Source organism: Capsella rubella, unplaced genomic scaffold (genome assembly GCF_000375325.1).
Source record: "Capsella rubella cultivar Monte Gargano unplaced genomic scaffold, Caprub1_0 scaffold_1, whole genome shotgun sequence".
NCBI lineage: Eukaryota > Viridiplantae > Streptophyta > Magnoliopsida > Brassicales > Brassicaceae > Capsella > Capsella rubella.
This window is the reverse complement of record NW_006238923.1, coordinates 17056812-17079179: the sequence shown is the minus strand read 5'-3', so window position 1 is coordinate 17079179 and position 22368 is coordinate 17056812. Positions and strand designations below refer to the sequence as shown.

Genomic DNA, 22368 nt, shown 5'->3' with positions numbered 1-22368 from the left:
ATAAATCTGTGATGTTGAGAATAATGTACTACTACTATTGGAAAGAGAAACAAGAAAAATGCTACGTGTCAACTGTCAAGTCTCATACTCAATCAACGCTACGTGTTAAGTAGCCGTCACTAGGAATAAATAAATAATGCGTCACTCACAAACAGTTCCAACCACACTACTCAATACTCATCAATGGAATCTGAAATCGTCTCTGAGTTTCTTCCTTTTGTTCGTATTTACAAAGACGGTACCATCAAGCGACTTATCGGCAACGACATCATCCCGACGTCTCTAGATCCATCAAACGACGTCGTTTCAAAAGACGTTGTATACTCCCCCGAGCACAACCTCTCCGTTCGTCTTTTTCTCCCTCATAAAGCCGCCGCCGCCGCCGACGGCGAGAAAAAACTGCCTCTGCTTATCTACATCCACGGCGGAGCTTGGATCATCGAGTCGCCTTTCTCCCCAATCTACCATAACTACGTCGCGGCGGTTGCTAAATCCGCTAACTGCCTCGCCGTATCGGTTCAGTACCGTCGTGCGCCGGAACATCCGGTTCCGGCGGCGTACGAAGATGTATGGTCCGCGATCCAGTGGACTTTCTCTCATGCTAACGGATCTGGTGGTCCTGAAGATTGGATTAACAAACACGCCGATTTCGGGAGAGTGTTCCTCGCCGGAGACAGCGCCGGAGGTAACATATCGCATCACCTGGCGATGAAAGCCGGTGAAGAGAAGAAGCTAGGTATCAAAATCAAAGGAATCGGAGTTGTTCATCCAGCTTTCTGGGGAACAGATCCGGTCGATGAGTTCGATGTGCAAGACAAAGAGACGAGAAGCGGAATCGCGGAGGTTTGGGAAAAAGTCGCGAGTCCGAATAGTGTCAACGGAACTGACGACCCGTTGTTTAACGTAAACGGATCCGGGTCGGATTTTACGGGGTTGGGTTGTGAGAAGGTTTTGGTTGCGGTGGCTGGGAAAGATGTGTTTGCGAGGCAAGCTTTGGCTTACGCGGCGAAGCTGGAGAAGAGTCAGTGGGGAGGGACTGTGGAAGTGGTTGAGGAGAAAGATGAAGGACATGTGTTTCATTTGCAGAAACCTGATTCTGATAAGGCTTTGAAGTTTTTGAACAAGCTTGTCGACTTCATCAGTGGTTGAAGAATGATATTTTTTATATATATATGTTCTTGAATCTTGATGATTCTAAAGTACTATGGTATTTGTTTCTTTTTTTAATTTGATTTTGGTTATGTAATCCTTATGTTTTCATGTAATAAAATATTGGTAATTTGTTGATGACATGGAGAAAATCATATAAATAAAGTTTTTGATGTAATGTAGAGACTATGGTCCGATTCTATTCCTCAACTCCATTGACAATGTGACATGACGTCTAAGAATACCTACCCTTCATGACAGAACACAACAAGACAAAACATATCTCAGATGAATGTGCCAACAAAATTAGTCAATTAGGAAAAAAAAAACACATTCAATCAAAAACTTAAACCGGGTCGGTTACTTATTTTCATGAATTCCTTATCCAGAAAGTACATCTTTCTCTAGCTATCAATCTTCGCCGGATAAAAGACTTCGGTAACCATGCTCCGACGAATCGCTTGTTCCTCCTCTTCATTGGCTTCACAAACTCTCTTCTTCCGCTTATTTCGTCAGATCCCTCGCTCTTACACATCACCGACAACAATCGCTTTCTCCGGCCGCAACTTTAGTAGGTTATCAACTCCAACCACTCTTCGTTGTATCTGTTCACACTCTTCCTCTGAAATAATCTCCGAGCATCCTCCGTTCATCCGGGTTTACAAAGACGGTCGTATCGAGCGTCTCGCCGGCACCGAAACCGTCCCGGCTTCTCTAAACCCACAAAACGACGTCGTTTCAAAAGACGTTGTCTACTCGCCGGAGCGTAACCTCTCCGCTCGTCTCTTCCTCCCTCACAAAACCACACAACTCTCCGCCAGTAGCAAACTCCCTCTACTTATCTACTTCCACGGCGGAGCTTGGATCATAGAGTCACCTTTCTCCCCAATCTACCACAATTTCCTCACCGAGGTCGTCAAATCCGCTAACTGCCTCGCCGTATCTGTTCAATACCGCCGTGCGCCGGAGGATCCGGTTCCAGCGGCGTATGAGGATGCATGGTCCGCGATTCAGTGGATTGCCTCACATTCCAATGGGTCTGGTCAAGAAGATTGGATTAACAAATACGCCGATTTCGACAGAGTTTACCTCGCCGGAGATAGCGCCGGCGGTAATATATCGCATCACATGGCAATGAGAGCAGGTAAAGAGAACCTTAAGCCAAGAATCAAAGGGACTGTGATAGTTCATCCAGCTTTTTGGGGAAAAGATCCTGTCGATGAACAAGATGTGCAAGACAGAGAGATCAGAAGCGGAGTTGCTGAGGTTTGGGAAAAAATTGCGAGTCCGAATAGTGTTGATGGAGTGAATGATCCGTGGTTTAATGTGGTTGGATCCGGGTCGGATTTTTCCGGGATGGGATGTGACAAGGTTTTGGTTGCGGTGGCTGGGAAAGATGTGTTTGTTAGACAAGGATTAGCTTACGCGGGGAAGCTGAAGAAGAGTGGGTGGCAAGGAACGGTGGAGGTTATGGAGGAAGAAGGTGAAGATCATTGCTTCCATCTCTTAAACCCTAGTTCTGAAAATACTCCCAAGTTCATGAAGAAGTTTGTGGAGTTTATCTCCGGTTAATGAATCTCTAAAACTGTTCTTTTTATTGTTCTGTCGTCAAAGTGTGATGTGAATACATTTTTATGTCTTCTTTGTGTTTTGTTTTGGTAATCTGATTTTAGGTTCAAGAAATCAAATAGATGAATGAGACTTGTGGTCCTTTTGTCTCTTTTTTTTTCTTCTCCATAGCAAAATAAGTAACACAAAAGGTCCAAGAGATGTTGAGGTTTTTTGTCGGTGGACAATTAGTGGTAATCGTGGCCGTGGTGACCACTAGTCATTAGTGGTCTCGTGTGTCAATGTGTTACCACAACCTTGATAAGTGTATCTTTCAACTTCTTAGTTTCTCTCGACCAACTATGTGAGCCCAAAAATTAAAAAAAAGTAGTCATAGCGATGTTAGATATCTTGCATTTTCTCTCTAAACATATAATAGTATTTAGTATATGTCGAATACGAGATATCTATATGTCATCATATGACGGGTTCATACATGTATAAAATACAGAAGAGATTTATGTAAAGGTAAACAATGTGTAGATACATTTTACAATGACAGGTGTTTTGGACCTTTTGGTCTACACGATTGGTTCGGTGCTTAGTCCAAAAATGGAAAGCAATATAAGTCAAGCAACCTGTGATTTTATCATTTTACTAAAAGAAACTACTGATTTGTTAGCATACGTAACACTTACTAACAAAATGACACTTAGAAATGATAATGATAGAATCTAGACAATTTCAACTCTCTGAAAGTTAGGGTTCATCATTTTGATCTAACTTATAATTAAAATCTCATACAAACGACATTTCACTCTGTTTTCTTTAACAAAAAAAAAAACGAAGATGGAATCTGATCACACCACAGATCATCATCTACCGTTCATCCGAACTCACAAGAATGGCCGTGTCGAGCGACTTGGCGGCAACGACATCATCCCGGCGTCTTTAAACCCGAAAAACGACGTAGTTTCAAAAGATCTCGTATACTCCCCGGAGCACAATCTCTCTGTTCGTATGTTTCTCCCTCATAAATCCACAAAACTCGTCAGGGAGGGTAACAAACTACCTCTACTTATCTACTTCCACGGCGGAGCTTACATCACTCACTCTCCTTTCTCTCCGGTTTACCATAACTACCTCACGGAGGTTGTTAAAACCGCTAACTGCCTCGCCGTATCGGTTCAATACCGTCTTGCCCCGGAGCATCCGGTTCCCGCAGCTTACGATGATTCTTGGTCCGCGGTTCAGTGGATCTTTGCTGCTCATTCTGATGATTGGATTAACGAATACGCAGATTTCAACAGAGTTTTCATCGCAGGAGATAGCGCAGGAGCCAATATATCACATCATATGGGAATAAGAGCTGCTAAAGAGAAGCTAAGCTATAGAATCAAAGGGATAGTTATGGTGCATCCAGGCTTTTGGGGGAAAGATCCAATCGACGAGCATGACGTGCAAGACAGAGAAGTCAGAAGTAGAGTCACGTATATTTGGGAAAAGATCGTGAGCCCTAATAGTGTGGATGGAGTGAATGATCCTTTGTTTAATGTTGTTGGATCCGGGTCGGATTTATCAAGATTGGGATGTGAGAAGGTTTTGGTTGCGGTGGCTGGTAAAGATGTGTTTTGGCGGCAAGGGTTGGCTTACGCGGCGAAGCTGGAGAAGAGTGGGTGGCAAGGTGTGATGGAAGTGGTGGAAGATGAAGAGGAAGGACACTGCTTCCATCTCCATAACCCTAATTCTCAAAATGCTTCCAAAATGATGAAGACCTTTGTGGAGTTTATAACAGGATAATAAAACGTTAACACTAAACAAAAACTTCATAAAGAAAAGTTTAATATAATTGTGTTAAATTATTTTCGTGGATTTGTGTATCTAAAAGTCCAAACTATGTTCTAAAAAATCAATCGTATAAATGCGGACATTTCAAATTTAGTTAAAACATTTCATCATCCATGAAAAGGTAAACAAATTTTAAATTCACGCGTTCAATTAATCGGTTTAGTTCTATCTGGTTAAATTTTACGAACCGAACCGCTTTAAGCTATTTTGTTGACAACATATTAATTCGGTCACGGAGAAAACACCTTCAGTAAAACCCCTCGGCGGAGAAGATATTCCGGCAGCTATGCTCCGATCAGTAAATTGTACCTCGTCTCTTGGCTCGACCTCTCTCTTCTTCCGCTTTTTCCACAAGTACCCTCGTTCTTGCTCGTCGTTCTCATCTTCGACGACCGCCGTCAGCCGCAACATTCGCCGGCTTTCTACTCCAGAAGCTGCTGGGAGACGGTTATTTACCCGCCGTGGATTTAATCTTCGCTCCGCCGCGAGTCGCAGTCTCAATGGGCAGTTCTCTCGCTTTTCCATTCGCGCCGTCGCTACACAACCCGCACCTTCTTATCCCGGTGAGATTATCAAACTCTGTAGCTAGATTTGATACTGTTCTCTTTTTATTTTTATCTGTAGAGATTTCAAATTATGATAGTGTCCGTGTAGTTAGATTCAAAGTGTTTCTTGTTGGTGATCGTTGTCTTTAGTTGATTTATATGATTATAGACTTACAGTGACACCATATGAAATTTAGAACATCCAGAAATTTTTCTCAAATTTAGGATAGATGTGAATCTTTTCCTGTATACTTGATTTATATTTCTGTTTAAACAGTGTTCATTTGTACACCATTCTGATGAGTGGACTTTCTCTTGTCCAATGTAGGTCAAGATGAGGCTGAGAAGCTGGGATTTGAGAAAGTATCGGAAGAGTTTATCTCAGAGTGTAAATCTAAGGCTGTTCTCTTCAAACACAAGAAAACTGGTTGCGAGGTGATCTCTGTTTCAAACGATGATGAGAATAAGGTGTTTGGCATTGTTTTCAGAACTCCTCCGTAAGTGATTTTTTCCTGCTAATTTATCTTTAGTATATGTGACTTATAGGTTCTGTTCAGTCCTTGTATTGATCTAGTTGATTTCGTAACGTTGTGTAAGATATTGTAATCTGAGGCTTCATTCTTGTAATGTTAGCTAGTGCAAAACGGTCAAATTGATTAGTAATCACCTCAGGTTGTAGTTTAAGTACTTAATCCTAGAGGGCTTTGTGTAAGTCATTTAATTCCCTCGTCTTTGTTGGTGCTCATGAAGTGTTCTGAGAATCTGAGATCAAGTGGTTAATTTATTACCGGTTTCATTATATCCTAACATATCACGTTAGCCAAATGTTGAATAGTTTTTACTCTTTCAGTTGGAATTGTCTTTACAAGCTACTTGTAATTCTTCAGTTTAATTAAGAGAGGCTGTAAGTGGTTTAGATAATAGTTTGGTTCTTGATGCAGGAAAGATTCTACTGGAATTCCTCACATACTGGAACATAGCGTATTATGTGGGTCAAGAAAGTACCCTCTGAAAGAGCCATTTGTGGAATTACTAAAGGGAAGTTTGCATACCTTCTTGAATGCATTCACATATCCTGATAGGACTTGCTACCCAGTTGCTTCAACAAATACAAAGGTAATAATGCATAAATACTCCTTTCTTGCTCTATCTTTGTGCCATGCGTACATATATTCAAGTTTGGTCTGATCACATCTCATCACTATCTATGCTAGGATTTCTACAATCTTGTTGATGTATACTTGGACGCTGTGTTCTTCCCCAAGTGTGTGGATGACGTTCACACCTTTCAGCAGGAGGGCTGGCACTATGAACTTAACGATCCTTCAGAAGACATATCATATAAAGGTTCTATTGGTTACAGATGCCTAGTTTTAAAGCTTTTTTTCTATACCTTGTTTTGTATTAACTTGCTCTCCCTGTCTCTTTGTTAATTTTTTACATATCAGGCGTTGTTTTTAATGAGATGAAAGGTGTGTATTCACAGCCTGATAATATACTAGGGCGGATAACTCAACAGGCAAGTTTTGATTGGTCCTTCATTTTCTTAAACAATTTCTTATTGCAATCCCTTACTAAAAGTGAATTTCTGTAAAGGTTTGAGTGGATGTGTAATGTATAAATTAGTGAGCTTTGTTACTTTTCGATGTTTTATAGCTTACCTGATTAAATGTGTGTGCTGTTTATATATATTTATCTTTGCATGTGCGCATCTGTATTTATTATTTTGTTGATTTCTTACACTGCCCATCACTTCAAGATATGTTCCTAAATTCCCTGTTAGATAATCTGTTTTCATTATTTTTTGGTACAGCGGTTCTTATGGAATCCTTTACTTGTTCTTCTATTTTCTTTTAATAGGCCTTATCTCCAGAAAATACATATGGTGTTGACAGTGGAGGTGATCCAAAAGATATCCCGAAGCTTACGTTCGAGGAATTTAAGGTTTGTTAAGCACCTCATGTGATACAGTTATATGTTGAAGTAATATGATATTATACTGCAACAGAAGTGTAATGATATGTATGATTTCTGATGCATAATATATTATTCTTCATGTGGTGATAATCCCAGGAGTTCCACCGTCAGTATTATCACCCAAGCAATGCCAGGATATGGTTCTATGGAGATGATGATCCAGTTCACCGCCTCCGCATCTTGAGTGGTAAAGAGTCATATCCTATATTACATTTTAAGGAGTTAACCTCTTCTTAATTTATGCTCGCCATTGTGTTATTATTTACAGATTTTGAGACTACTTTTACTAATTTGCGCAGAATACTTGGACATGTTTAATGCAAGTCCAGCTCGAGATAGCTCAAAGGTTGAACCACAAAAGCTATTCTCTGGACCTCGCAGGATTGTTGAAAAATACCCTGCTGGTGAAGATGGGGACCTTAAGAAGAAGCATATGGTGTGCCTTAACTGGCTGCTCTCTGACAAGCCACTGGACTTACAAACTCAACTCGCACTTGGGTTTTTGGATCATCTAATGCTTGGGACTCCTGCTTCCCCATTAAGAAAAATCTTACTGGAAAGTGGTTTAGGAGAAGCTCTTGTTAATAGCGGGATGGAAGATGAACTTCTCCAGCCCCAATTCAGTATTGGTTTGAAAGGTATTTCCGATGAGAATGTCCAGAAGGTTGAAGAGTTGATAATGAACACTCTGAGAAAGTTGGCAGATGAGGGGTTTGATACTGATGCTGTTGAGGCATCCATGAATACCATTGAGTTTTCTCTGAGAGAAAACAATACAGGATCGTTCCCTCGTGGTTTATCACTTATGCTCCAATCAATTGTGAGTTTATCTACATTTTTCTTATTTTTTCCTTATCTAGTACAGTTTTGTTTCTTATTTTAGTGTTGGATGCTTAGGCGAAATGGATATACGACATGGATCCTTTTACACCATTAAAGTATGAGGAACCATTGAAGTCCCTGAAAGCTAGAATAGCTGAAAAAGGATCCAAGGCTGTCTTTTCTCCACTGATAGAGAAGTTTATTTTGAAGAACCCTCATTGTGTTACTATCGAGATGCAGGTAGTTTTCTTTTCCGAGTTTCTCATTGCTTTCTAATATTTCTATAATTCTATCCCAAAAACACGTTTCTTCAGCCTGATCCAGAAAAAGCTTCTCAAGAGGAAGCGGAGGAGAAAGAGATTCTAGAAAAAGTTAAAGCAAGTATGACAGAAGAAGATCTTGCAGAGCTATCCCGTGCTACAGAGGAGTTGACTTTGAAGCAAGAGACTCCTGACCCTCCTGAAGCACTGAAATGCGTTCCAAGTTTAAACTTGAGTGACATTCCAAAAGAACCTATATATGTTCCCTCTGAGGTGATCATTTTATTAGCGCTCTGCAATTGTTGGATTCCTGACAATTTTTCTGCTGGATGCTGATATGGTGCTTTATAGGTTGGAGATATCAATGGTGTGAAGGTTTTGCGACATGATCTCTTTACAAATGATATACTCTACACGGAAGTAGTCTTTGATATGGGATCACTAAAGCATGAACTTCTTCCACTGATACCCCTATTCTGGTAACTTGTTGCCTTCTACATCTTCGTTTTAACCTTTAGGCTTTATGTTCTGCTTTTGGGTTTTTCTCCTAATTTTTTCCAGAAATGCAAATGGTGAAATATTACTAAAAAAATAATCCCAAGCAACCTCTGTTCGCTAGATTGACTCTCTAAACAAATTACTCTTTTGGAATTTGGATGCCTGATGTAGTTCTAAACCTTTAGAATGACATGTTGCTTGGTTTATGTCCGAGACAGTCTCCATATCTATTTTACTATTCTTGTTTTTTACTTTAGTACTCTCAACAATGCTCAGTTGAAATTATGTGCAAAAGGCAGCTTCCAAGCCTTCGGGCTTCTACTCTAGTGTCATGGTTAGTTATGCGATTCTTGGTTGCATTTTAGTGATAGCAGTATCAAGGTCAATTTTTGATATTTTGTTCTCCTACTAACGTTTGTTTCTAATTTTAGTGTCAGTTTCTTAGTAGCTTCATTGCAAATTTTCTTCTTGTATCACCCTCTTTTTGCTACATCTTTTTGATAACTTGTATGTCCATCTCTTTATCAGAAAACAAAATCTGTTTCTTTGATTCGTGTCTTTGTATCCCTCCTGTCTCTTGATCACATTTTTAATCTCCCATAAGTTTGACTGATGGTTGTTCTAGTTGTAGTTTATCAGAGTATATCCTTTTCGCAATAATTTCTTTCAGTATAACTCAATGAGATACCCTATGCTAAGTTTGTAATTTTTAATTCCTATATATTCCTGTCTTGACAGTCAATCATTGCTAGAGATGGGCACGAAAGACTTGACCTTTGTACAACTTAATCAGTTGATTGGAAGGAAAACTGGAGGGATATCAGTTTATCCCCTTACATCCTCTGTGTGGGGTAGGGATGATCCATGTAGCAAAATCATTGTGCGTGGAAAATCCATGGTTGGACGCGCTGAAGACCTTTTTAACCTGGTAATTTGCTTTAACATCTTTAACTTATCACATGTAGCTGGAGATTTGCATATGTTAGGATAGTTAATGTAGAGTTTTGTGGCTGATAAATCAGTTTCCGTTTTCTTGGGCCCTGAAACAGAAATACAGAATACAAATTTAACCTTTTGCCTCATGACCTCTAACCCGTTGCTACATCTTTTTGATAACTTGTATGTCCATCTCTTTATCAGAAAACAAAATCTGTTTCTTTGATTTGTGTCTTTGTATCCCTCCTGTCTCTTGATCACTTTTTATCTCTCCTTCTCGTCCCATTTGGTGAGCAGTGTCTGATACTATTTCTGCGTGTTCACGGGGGAGTTAGAGGTAGACTAGACTAGTACTTGCTACTTGAAAACTGATTCTGTTAATTTTAGAGTATGTGCCTATTCAGGAAAAAAAAAATCCTTACTCTTGAGTTTAAAGTAGAAGATAATGTAGCTGTAGTTTGATCGAAGAACCATGCGATTCTTGAAATTCTAGTTGATGTCCAAAAGAAGTTGTAGTTAAGTACTTGTGTTTCATTCCGTTTGCTGCAGATGAACTGTGTGTTGCAAGAGGTTCGATTTACAGATCAACAGCGCTTTAAACAATTCGTCTCTCAGAGTAGAGCTGGAATGGAGGTATGCAGTTCTTTCTTCCTTTTAGATAATAAATAGAACACGATGGTAATATAACACCAACTTGTGTTCATTTCAGAACCAATTGAGGGGAAGTGGTCAAGCAATTGCTGCTGCGAGGATGGAAGCAATGTTGAACGTTGCTGGATGGATGTCTGAACAGATGGGTGGTCTCAGGTCGGAACTTGATAACTCTTTTTTAAAAGTGCTAGTTCTCATCATATGTGTAGCATCTTGATTTGATTGAAACCTGGCTGTGGGAGAAGAAACTTTATTGTTGACAAATGAGCCAAATAGAATTTCATCCTATGTGCTCTACATATTTTATATTTCTTTCTTATCTATCCCATTTAGCGATAAGATACTTTTCACATTTTTAGTTTGATACTTGTAGAGAGCCTGATAGAGATTTTGCTTTTCTCTTTGTAGTTACCTTGAATATCTACATACTCTTGAACAGAAGGTGGATCAAGACTGGGAAGGAATTTCATCGTCACTTGAGGAAATCAGAAGATCTTTCCTTTCCAGGAATGGTTGCATAGTTAATATGACAGCTGATGGAAAGTCCCTTACTAACACAGAAAAGTTTGTAGGAAAATTTCTTGATTCACTCCCTGAAAATACGTCTGGTGGACTCGTCACTTGGGATGCACGACTACCTTTGAGGAATGAAGCTATAGTAATACCAACCCAGGTAAACAAACTGAAAACCCTGATGTATATCTGTGTACTTGGGTGTGTATTTCTCATCTCCCAACCTTGATTATATCACAAATTTATTCATGCCCTTTCGACAGGTGAATTATGTGGGAAAAGCAGGTAATATATACAGCAGTGGCTATGAGCTTGATGGGAGCTCCTATGTTATATCAAAGCATATTGGTAACACATGGTTATGGGATCGTGTTCGTGTAAGTGGTGGTGCATATGGAGGTTTCTGTGATTTCGATTCACATTCAGGTAAAAGTGCTTCCTTTTCATTGATTGGAGAGTGTTTTCGTCATGCTGACATGTTCTCCTTCAGACCTGACCTTTGGATTTTCTCTTGTGCAGGAACATTTTCATTCTTATCTTACCGTGATCCCAACCTATTAAAGACTCTAGACATATATGATGGAACTGGGGATTTCTTACGTGGTCTCGATGTCGATGAAGACACCCTGACTAAAGCAATTATTGGGACAATTGGTGATGTAGATTCATACCAACTCCCCGATGCCAAAGGTTATACCAGGTATGATGTTTATTTCTGCGTTTTTCTGGTCGTTGGTGGGTCTTTCTCAAGGAATGTAATGGATTCTGAATTTAATTTCCTATCTCTATCCCCAGTTTGTTGAGGCATTTACTTAATGTAACCGACGAAGAGAGGCAAATAAGGCGTGAAGAGATACTATCAACAAGGTTAACACTGTTCTCTCGTTCTTGCTTTGACGTGCATATATATCAATTCAAACATCTTTTGCACTTTCTGCATTGCGGATATCTTGTGGCAGTGTAGTATATGGATCTTTGGGACCGTGTTTTGATCCGAGTTTCTTAGGGTTAGGATTTTAACGACTTTTTTGATTATTATTAAATAGCGAGTTCCAATTCCTCACCATAGTTAGTCTCAAACAGATTATAAAGTAGCTTTCTTTTTGATCTCGCAGTTTGAAGGACTTCAAAGAATTTGCAGAGGCAATTGACTCGGTTAGAGATAAAGGTGTTACAGTGGCTGTGGCATCACAAGAAGACATCGATGCAGCAAACAAAGAACGTCCAAACTTTTTTGAAGTGAAGAAAGGTCTGTGAGTCTGAGACCCTCTTAAAAAGTAGCTTAGCACAATGAAGGAATCTTCTTAGGTTTACGGAACGGCACATCAAATCTCTAGGCTCAACACTAGTTTTAGGTCTTATGTCACTGTGTTTACATAGTTATTCTTATTTGCCAACATCATGAATTTATCACAGCTGAAATGAAGCGATTTTACCTTTAAACACACAGGCTTTAGCTACTGTAATTTTCCATTCGAGTCGTTACTTTTTTTTTTCCTAGTTCTGTTTATATTCTATGTTCGCATCAGTCAGTACAAGTTCTCGAGGATTTTCGTGTACCTTTTAGGTTTCAAAACCAGTCTTGTTTGATTCATTGAAAATGATGAACTAGATAAGACATAGGCTTCATTGTCTTCATCATTGGCTGGAGGACTCGAACAGTGCATGTGCTTGTTAAAACGAATAGCTCTTAATCATCTAAAAGATGCATCTATTACTCATCATGTGTCTAACTCCTGATCTTGTTACATTCATCCTTTCTAATGTTTCCTCATGCTTCATGTGTTCTGTTTTTGGATTAGGTCTTACACATTCCGAACTGATATTGTAACTATTACCATTTTAGGGCATTGCCATATCAAGAATCTCTACGTTACATTTTATTACCAAAACTCAAAAAAATAATGAGTTTATTTTTATCAAATCTTTCATTTTAAAAGTAAGAGGAGGAAGAAGAAGAAGAAGAATCATCGGACGATCAAAGATGACTAACTAGTAAGGTTTCTTATTTTCGATTGTGAACATATGAAAATTGAAAATTATAAACAGCAAAATATACAAATTTATTTTGATCGAAAGTAAATGCTTGTAAGCAAAATTATTTAGTAACGGTCAATTATTGCCAATAATTTTCACTGCCAAAAAATCCAAAATGGTCCAATTGTATCAGAAATAAATAAAAAAGTGTAAATTCATAACCCATTTTTGGACATGTAGTAGAGAATTCGTGTAAGAGCCTTGATTTTTAAAGATGGAATTTAATATTTTTTGTTTTGTTGTCATTTAATATAACACTACTGTTTTATTTTAAGTTAATTAATTGATATGTATTTATAGTTCTGTCTTCAAAGTGGTACTACTACTACTCGTAAGAACGTGAATCCTTTAGGTTCACCTGACGGTTTTAATCACTAACTATAATTAGGATACAGACTCTAATCATCACCATAAATGATATTTTTTATTTATTTCATAGAGATTATATTTTCGTTAGTGATTTTTTTTGGTCTAATTTTATATTTTTCTAGTGTGTATTATACAATTAATTACGTATCAAGATGGTAAAACTTAAAAGATGAAAAACAAAAAAAAACAAAACGTGGACGTTTTGAGGCTTTCAGAAGTTGCTTTAAAAGGAAGCTAAAAACGGCAAAAAAGACGCGCCGTTTCGAATCCCGACGGCGTTTACGCTGGAAAAGAAAAAACGAAGCTCCGTAACGGCGCCGTTACCTGCTTCTCCCGTCAACGGCCCCATCCGCTATAGCCAAGGCCCAATATATTAAATCTGATCCGTTGAATTAATCAACGGCTCTAGATCCTTCATCTTCCTCCCTCTTTTCTCTCCCCCAAATACCCAAAACCCTTCCTCCTCTGTTTTATTCCCTTTTTTAAACTAACCAGAGAGAAACCCCAAATTCTCCAGAGAGAGAGACAACGAAAAATGAGTTTGAGAGAGATGAGCGAGACAAAATCGTTGGTATTCAAGAGAAACTCTGACTTCGAAGGATCAAACATCAAGAGGATAAGACTCGACGACGATGACGAAGACGTTCTACGCTCACCGACGAGAACTCTTTCTTCTTCTTCCTCTTCTTCTCTAGCTTACTCGGTTTCAGATTCCGGAAATTTCTGCTCCGCCGCTTTATCCGAAGAAGACGATCACCAAAGCTCAAGCATCAGCTCCGGTTGTACCAGCAGTGAAACTAACGAAATCGCTGCAAACACTCGTCTTCCATGTTTAGATCTGGAGGTGAAATTTCAAAAACTCGATTCCACAAATTTTGAATTTCTCTCTGTTCAAATTTTTTTTTTTTTCGTCTGGTTCATCATAAATGCTCTGAAAAGGATCTGATTACGTTTTTTTTTTTTTTGGGGATTTAACGAAGAATTAAAGAGTAATTGATTGTTTCCGTTTCAGGCTCAAAAAATCTCCGAAACCGAAACCGAAACCTCAACGTTAATCACCAACAATTTCAGGTTAAATACTAAACATAACGTTTCAAAGATTTGTTTCAGTTTCTTCATTGTTTCTTCTATAAATTCATAATCTCTCTCGAGTTCATTTTATGTGTGTGTCTGTGGTCATTTACAGAAAACAGGGAAGTCCGGTAAGCGAGAATCAGGGAGAAACAGCTGAAATGGACTCGGCAACTACGACGGAGAGGAGGGAACAGAGAAAGGCGGAGATGAAGACGAAGAAGATGGGAAAATCACCGACGCAGGCGGAGATTGACGATTTTTTCTCGGCGGCGGAGAGATTCGACCAGAAACGATTCACAGAAAAGTGAGTTTAATCTTTTTGATATTTATTAATAAAACTCAGGCGCATGATAACAAAAAGTGTACTTTGAAAATAAAACGTGTGTGTTGTATATGTAAATACACTAAAATAGGTACAACTACGACATCGTTAACGATACGCCGCTTGAAGGTCGGTACCAGTGGGTTAGTCTGAAGCCATAGAAAGAAAGAAAGAAAGAGACGAAGAAGAAGAAGAGACAATGCTAAAGTTACACGTACTAGTACTGTGAGTTTTTGTCACAGACAGAAAGAGTATCAAAAAGTTTAGGGTTTTTTTCTCAAATCATCATCTCTTTCATTCTCATTGTGTACAGTCTTCTAATTTTAATTCCCTCAAATCTTTTTAACTTCTTCTGCGTACCAATGACAATTTTTTTTCTTCTTCTTCTTCAAGAGGTTATATAAAAAAAATTTGAATTTTGGTTATTGATGAACATAAAAATTGGAATTATTGTGTCAGTAAAATTTCAGTGTTATTTTGTGTGTGTGTGTGAGTGTCAGTGTATTGGCGCAGTAGTAGTAGTAGTTTGTTGGCGTTGGTGTTGGAGTTGTGCACATAATTAGCATTTTCATGAAATTGGGGGAGAGAGAGGTTTTGTATATAATGAATTTGGAAAGCTATTTATTGTTGTTTTTTGAAAAAAAAAAAATTTGTTATTTAGAATTTTGTTTCTTTCCTTTGTACTTTACTGTTATGTGGCATAGGGATATATATATATATATATATATATATATATATCATACAGTTGGTATGTACTTTTTTATATAGTTAGAATTAAACTTCCTCTGGTTTTTCTATATAAATAGAATATTTGAAGCAAATATTAAAATTCTTTCAATTTTCGTTACTTTATTTTTTTTTGTTTAACTTGCAAATTAGTCAAAAAAAAAAAAAAAAAAACTTGCAAATTAGTATTTGTTGTGAGAAATAACTAGAGATGAAATTAGTGAAACTTGGCGAAATTTAAAATTCGAAAATACAAAGAGAGAGAGAGAGAGAATTGATTTGGGAATGGGAAGTGGTAAAAAGAGAGAGAGGATCTCATCACCTGATTCCGTTGGGATTATATTCTCTCACCTTTTTTGTTTTTTAACACAGGAGACAACGGCGCGTGTCTGCACGTGCTTTCTGTTATTTTCGTTTTTCTTTTTTTTTGCTTTTGCATTTATGTCCTTCTTTTTTTTTGCTTTTGCATTTATGTACTTTTTATTAGCGAACTGACTGTTAACAACAACACGGTTTTTATCAAAGGGATGATATTGATAAGGGAAGGAAAAAAGAATTTTAAATAAAAAATCAAATATTGAAACGTCATAAATAGGTAATCTCTCTTCCAACAAGCCACGTGATGAAAGAAGGGTAGTTTTGTCAATGTAGTTGTTCCAGTAATAAAAAACAAACAAACAACGAAATTGTGACTGAGTGAGTGACTTGATGGCCAGGTAAAATGTTAATTTTTGCCTCCCTCTACTGTTAAAACAACTGTTCCTATTAGGCTATATCGTGCCACTGTGTCAGATCATTTATAAGTATAAAAGAAAATATTTTGAATGAAGAATAACAATATAAACGAGATATAGCAAAAAAATGTACCATTTATACTTTTTTCATCTCAAAGAAAACCTTTTTTAATTTGTTCTTTCATGTTGTACTTTCATGTCTAATTTTTTTATCTTTCTGTATATAAAATATATTTTAAAAAAAAATCAACTGTGAAAAAGGTTATCATCTTTTACATTATCTCTTTGGTCGGTCGGCGAAAGTAATATATGGGTTGTAGAGGAAAAGCATGGTTGGGTAAAACGATGACCCAGTCTTTTAGTACTCATGTAAACAACACCACTACACGATTTTTTTTTTGGTTATAACAAGTGGATATTAAAGGATTTATGAATATTTTGTACTTACTCTAGATTTCATTGGATGATATTGATTGGTATATTGAGTAATAAAAAGATAATAGTACGAAAACTGTAAACGAAATTCATTACTATTACTCTATATACTATGAAAAGGTAATAAATGTGGGTTAAAGATAAAAACTTGGGGAAGGAGATTAGTATAGTATTAGAAGACTGCATTTGTGAAAAGTGAGAACTCTCTATTTACAAATCAAGAGAGATCCAATGTTCATCATATACTACTCTGGTTATAGAATGTTGAACTTTTCCACGCACGCATGTTTACCTCTACCCACACGTGTGCCTTGGTTAATAATATGTGCAACAACAAACAAATAACCCAACCACTCTTTCTTTGCAAAGTGAGTCTATTCTTCTATATGGTTTAATTGGCAAATTTACACGTTATTAACTGTCTCACCCCAATTTTTAAAATATATATATATATATTCATACAATTTTTACACTTTATTGGGTTCACTTAGAAAGCTACACTACCTCTGGACAATTTTACTGTATTTGGGTTTGTTTAATGTATAATGGGCTTTTAAAACCCACTAATATATTTTTGGGGCATAATTTTTAAACACTTGAACAAATGGCGTCTCTGTAAACCAAATTTGCTTGAGATGGTTCCAAATTCCAATCCTTTCTCGAATATACAATAGTGTCTCCATTGTGCTAATTAGCTCATTAACTAAGCCGAGACAGAGTGTTTAGTTTTTGGAAATTTTACATAATTCTCATTTTTAATTGTGTAGATTTTAGTAAAAGCTTTTCGCATTTATCTTGATAATCAATCATTGAATATGTGTAATTAGAATAATCAATCTAACGAAGATATCTTGATTTCCCTATTGAGTGATTGAATGGACTGTGTTACAGGCCCAATAAACAGATTTCGGCCTATTAAACGTTAAAGTGAACAAAATGACGTTACATTTGGCTTTATAATTCTGTGATAACTCGAGAAACCCTAAAACGCCTGTAGCCATTTACTTTATCTCTTTGTTTCGTGTAGATGGAGCCGTTAATGTGAAACCCTGCAAATGGATCTGAGGACAGGAAGAGCTTAACAATGCAGACTGAAGACATGTCAAAATCTCAGCCTAACTCTAAAGAAAGGAAAGCAGACCAAATCGTTGAAGAAGCAAACCCATTAGCCAAGGACAACGATACTTTAGTTGGAAGGTTACAATACTCAAAGACGCACAAGTTCTGGGAGAATGAACCTGTTGGGCAGTTTAAGGATATCGGAAACACGAGTTTGTCTCAAGGCCCAATTGACCCCGCAGCTCCGTTATCTGAGGTCAAGCAAGAGCCGTACAAGCTTCTTGGTCAATTCGAATGGAGCACATGTGATATGGAATCTGATGATACGTGTTCAGAGGTTTACAACTTTCTCAAAGAAAACTATCCGGACGATGGATACACTTTCAAGGTTAATTACTCGAGGGAGTTTCTAAGGTGGGCATTGTGTCCACCTGGTTATTACCAGAACTGGCATGTTGGAGTCCGTGTCAAGACCACGAAGAAACTCGTTGCTTTCATCAGTGGCGTGCCAGCAAGAATCAGGGTGCGTGATGAGGTTATTAACATGGCAAAGGTCAGTTTCTTGTGTATTCACAAGAAGAAGCTGAGGTCTAAGGGGCTTGCTCCTGTCATGATCAAGGAGTTGACTAGAAGGGTTCACTTGCAGAATATATGGCAAGCCGCTTATACCTCACTTGATGTACTTCCTACACCAGTCACCACCTGTCAATACTGGGTCAGAATGTTGAACCCGAGGAAGCTTATTGATGTTGGCTTTGCAACGCTTCGTGAAAGAATGACAATGAACATGACCATCAAACTCTACAAATTACCAGACGCACCCATCACTCCTGGATTTAGGGAAATGGAGCGACGTGATGTTCCTGCTGTTACGTTGTTGCTCAGGAACTACCTTTGCCAGTTTGGAGTTGCTACTGACTTTGACGAAACGGATGTCCAGCACTGGCTTCTCCCGAGGAAAGATGTCGTCCACAGTTACTTGGTAGAAACTCATGGCATGATTACTGACTTGTGCAGCTTCTACACTGTTCCTTTAACTATCCTCAGCAACCCGAAATATGCAACAGTTGAATGTGCTTATTCTTACTACAATGTCGTGACAAAGACTTCGTTACCTCTGCTGATGAATGATGTGCTAATCGTCTCTAAGCAAAAAGGTTTTGATATTTTCTACGCGTTGGATGTGATGCACAATGAGAGTTTCTTGAAAGAGTTGAAGTTTGGTCCAGGAGATGATGCTCTGCTTCACTACTATCTCTATAATTACCGTTTGGGAAGTGCATTGAAGCCATCAGAACTTGGGCTTGTTCTTTGGTAAGCTAATGATCAATGCTTTGGATGATATTAGTTTGGTATTAAGAAATTTGTTTTTTTATTTATGTGTAACTGAAGTACTACTTCTCCCATGCCTCGTGCATGCACTAGTGAAACAACTTAGTTTAATTCTTTAGGCTATGCGATTATGAATTATTTGGAAAGTGTGATTTTGTTACTTGTCTGAGTGCATCTCCTTCACTTACAAGGAGAGAGTTGACCCTGATGTGATTCTCCACCAAATCCTCTCTTTTGTTCCGACCGAATTAGCCATGAGAATCTTCATCTTGTCCAAACGATGGTCACCTTCTCTCTCCTTATTCGGTAGCTATATACTCAAGGCTGATTCTATAGAAATAAACCCTAGCTCGCTACAGGGCTACTTACCATTGGACTTGTCGTAAAATAAAAAAAATTTCACAGTTTCTTAACTTAAACATTATTTATTTATTTTGGTTATGAATATGGTTTAGAATCCTTTAGGACACGCACATAATTAAAGATAACAAAGATAACAAAGCAGAAGGGTAAAAGAAGTGAAAGACAGTTACAAGCAAAACATTGAAAAAAAAAAAAAGACAAAAGTTTCAACCGCTTGAAACTTGTTCTTCGTCCGGTGATTTCCGATGTTTCGTTCAAGTTCGGTGGTAGTAGTATCACCTTCATGACATCGACACTTCTCTATCTCTCTTTTCATTTAAAATTGCAATTATAGTAGCTCTATTTTACATATTTTCCAGAGGATTACAATAATTGTGTGGAAAATGTTGTAAATTTGGATCAAAATGAACCTTTTTCTACAAAATGTTTTACGGTTTTTTTTTTTGTCTCAAAGTAAACAAGAAACATAAAAAACTTTCAAAAAGTACCGGAAAATTTGTAAATTTGGGATGTGTTTTATAGTACCTTTTTTATTTCTTTCTTTATTTTGAATCTAAAACTAACATGGTCATTTTGTTCTTACTTCTTAGTAATAATGAAAGAGGCTAAAATATTAACATCTAATAAATTGGTTAGAAGGACATACAAATAAATCATGGACAAAAATATAAAATGTAATGATGGTTGATATTGATACTGATATTGTGATGGAGCCTCGAGGTTTTGTAAAAATCTTTTAGGACGTCAGTGGAGTTCTTCAAGGATTTGTGTCGACACCCCTTTAACAAAACAACAAGCATCTTTTCAAACAAAAAAAAATAGTTTCCCTAAGCATTCCATCAATTAAAGTGTTGTATTTGATCATCCCATCATGGTTTAATCCATTTTTTTTCTTCTTATGCATCTCCTTAAATATCACTTTAATCCTTTTTGTTTCATCCACTTTTACTTTCAATAATCTTTGTACTATAAGATATATTGGTAAAATTAGTGTTTTTTTTTTAGGGTATTTGCACTTCATAGAGTCAGAAGACCAATTAATTAAGTATCTAGCATCCTAAATTCAATAATTTGCTAACTTTTTTCTAGACAGTTTTAGCCCTATCCCTCACTCAAAAAAAACCTACTTCTCAAAAAACCTACTTCATTGTTTCGGCAAAAGAAATATCATAATAAAAATCTTTATCTTGTTTTTGAGAAATTAAAAAAAAACTGTATATATGCTGCTCCAGCCAGTGAAACCAACCTACTGTTCACACGATCTGCTGCTGCTCCAGCCATATATGCTGCTCCAACTTACTGTTCTTCATATTTAAAAGGTATAATATATAACTTATATGTTAAACATATTGATAACTTGTTATTGTTATGATTATCTATATCTTAAGTATAATACATAAATTAACAAATTGAAAAATATATTAGATACATAATACAATAATAAATTATATTTATTGTTTTATATAAATTTGTTTTACATATCTCTAACAATAATTATTAATTACTAAGATAAAATAAGCATAAGGTAACTATTATAAATAATAATATTTATTACATTTTTTATATAACTCAATTATTTATATATGATATATACTACATGATTTAACCTAATAAATTTAATTTTATCACATAACTTGTAACTTATCGCGATATAATATAATTTACATTGTTAATCAAATAAATATTCACATACATCCCAGTTTTTATTGCTTTCGGTGATAAATTGTATTTCCAAACAGTGTAATCGAAGGCGAAAGATACAATTTTTTGGATGCACAATGTCAAAAAAATATTTAATTGTTCATTTATATAAAAATAAATATTAATTTAACAGATAATATGTAAGTTATCGCGATAACAAATTATTTAACATGTTTAAAAATAAGTTATCGAATGCTATTAATCACTAATGAACAGTGCTATCGAATTTTATCAAGGCTGAATAATTTTAGTATTAGTTTAACAGATAATATGTAAATTATCGCGATAAAAGATTATTTAACATGTTTTAAAATAAGTTATCGAATGCTATTAACGATGAACAGTATAATATTTTCTTGGATATTGTCAGAGCGAATCATCATTATCTGGATATTGTTTGGGTTGATAAAAAAAAAATTATTTTTCACAAAACCAAATAGGGACAACCTTGTAACTTCATCACCAAACAAGAGAGAGAACTAATTTTTGCATTATGAACTCCTAACTTTTTGTTTTTGAATTATCTAGGTACACCATTTTAACTCACCCTTTTTTTTAATTCTATTAAAATGTTCATTAGTTGTTAAGAAAATATATTTTTAACTAAATAGTACTATAAATTTAGCCCATGGGCCTTAGAGCATCTTTAATAAGGGGATACGTGGGAAAAAGTAGCTTAGGAGTTTTTTAATTATATTAATATTGTAAGAGGTTAAGTTAAGAACTAAAATTATAGAGTTGATTATTGATTGAACCTCTAGAATCTTAAAAATAATATAAAAATATAAAACATATTTAAAATTTTTACAATTAAATAAATAACTTTGAATTTGAAAACTTATAAAAATAAACATAAAATTGATTTGAAAATAAAAAGAAATAGAAAATACAATTCCAAATTATTAATAAAAAATAAACTCATTGCCCCTCACGCCGAAAAAAACTCATTGCCCCTCACGCCGAAAATCATATATATAAAAGTAAGGTTTCACTCTCTCCTTATTGGTGGAAAAATATTTAACGCTTTATTTTTTTTAAAAAAAATAAATAAATAAATGTTTATGACAATTAATCAATACAAAATTTAATTACACTATAAGTTATAGTCAAATGGCAAAGAAAATGAAAAGACTTAATCATATATCATTCAACAAAATAAATAAATAAATTAATGTTTATGACAATCATTCAATACAAAATTTAATTACACTATAAGTTATAATCAAATGGCAAAGAAAATGAAAGGACTTAATCATATATCATTCAACAAAATAAATAAATAAATAAATGTTTATGACAATCATTCAATACAAAATTTAATTACACTATAAGTTATGATCAAATGGCAAAGAAAATGAAAGGATTTAATCATATATCATTCAACAAATTTTATAAGGCTTATTGGTGGAAAATTATTTAAAATCATATATATAAAAGTAAAGTTTCACTCTCTTTATTGTTCCATTTTG

At 36.2% G+C, this 22368-nt stretch overlaps 6 protein-coding genes across 6 annotated transcripts; all 6 read left to right on the top strand.

Moving 5' to 3' along the window:
* The first annotated feature begins 63 nt into the window (after nucleotides 1-63).
* On the top strand, nucleotides 64-1292 carry LOC17899821 (probable carboxylesterase 5). Its single transcript, XM_006304622.2, has one exon. It carries the CDS (start codon nucleotides 184-186, stop codon nucleotides 1147-1149), a length of 966 nt encoding a protein of 321 aa, XP_006304684.1. The 5' UTR covers nucleotides 64-183; the 3' UTR covers nucleotides 1150-1292.
* Nucleotides 1293-1401: 109 nt separating this feature from the next.
* LOC17900107 (probable carboxylesterase 4, mitochondrial) lies at nucleotides 1402-2871 on the top strand. The gene has a single exon (XM_006305912.2). The coding sequence runs from the start codon at nucleotides 1594-1596 to the stop codon at nucleotides 2719-2721; it is 1128 nt and encodes a 375-aa protein (XP_006305974.1). The 5' UTR covers nucleotides 1402-1593; the 3' UTR covers nucleotides 2722-2871.
* Nucleotides 2872-3546: 675 nt separating this feature from the next.
* Nucleotides 3547-4559, top strand: LOC17897968 (probable carboxylesterase 3). The gene has a single exon (XM_006305899.2). The coding sequence runs from the start codon at nucleotides 3547-3549 to the stop codon at nucleotides 4495-4497; it is 951 nt and encodes a 316-aa protein (XP_006305961.1). The 3' UTR covers nucleotides 4498-4559.
* A 227-nt stretch (nucleotides 4560-4786) lies between these two features.
* Nucleotides 4787-12296, top strand: LOC17896876 (presequence protease 2, chloroplastic/mitochondrial). Its single transcript, XM_023777146.1, has 19 exons — nucleotides 4787-5108; nucleotides 5419-5587; nucleotides 6032-6206; nucleotides 6305-6437; nucleotides 6539-6609; nucleotides 6951-7034; nucleotides 7164-7254; nucleotides 7367-7887; nucleotides 7965-8129; nucleotides 8204-8422; nucleotides 8501-8628; nucleotides 9386-9575; nucleotides 10133-10216; nucleotides 10293-10390; nucleotides 10643-10907; nucleotides 11011-11173; nucleotides 11267-11447; nucleotides 11543-11614; nucleotides 11863-12296. The coding sequence occupies exons 1-19, from the start codon at nucleotides 4832-4834 to the stop codon at nucleotides 12002-12004; spliced, it is 3228 nt and encodes a 1075-aa protein (XP_023632914.1). The 5' UTR covers nucleotides 4787-4831; the 3' UTR covers nucleotides 12005-12296.
* Nucleotides 12297-13639: 1343 nt separating this feature from the next.
* LOC17898671 (cyclin-dependent kinase inhibitor 7) lies at nucleotides 13640-14974 on the top strand. Its single transcript, XM_006305517.2, has 4 exons — nucleotides 13640-13997; nucleotides 14166-14224; nucleotides 14340-14531; nucleotides 14641-14974. The coding sequence occupies exons 1-4, from the start codon at nucleotides 13689-13691 to the stop codon at nucleotides 14708-14710; spliced, it is 630 nt and encodes a 209-aa protein (XP_006305579.2). The 5' UTR covers nucleotides 13640-13688; the 3' UTR covers nucleotides 14711-14974.
* A 2508-nt stretch (nucleotides 14975-17482) lies between these two features.
* On the top strand, nucleotides 17483-18983 carry LOC17899732 (glycylpeptide N-tetradecanoyltransferase 1). Its single transcript, XM_006303802.2, has one exon. The coding sequence runs from the start codon at nucleotides 17529-17531 to the stop codon at nucleotides 18819-18821; it is 1293 nt and encodes a 430-aa protein (XP_006303864.2). The 5' UTR covers nucleotides 17483-17528; the 3' UTR covers nucleotides 18822-18983.
* The last annotated feature ends 3385 nt before the right edge of the window (nucleotides 18984-22368 follow it).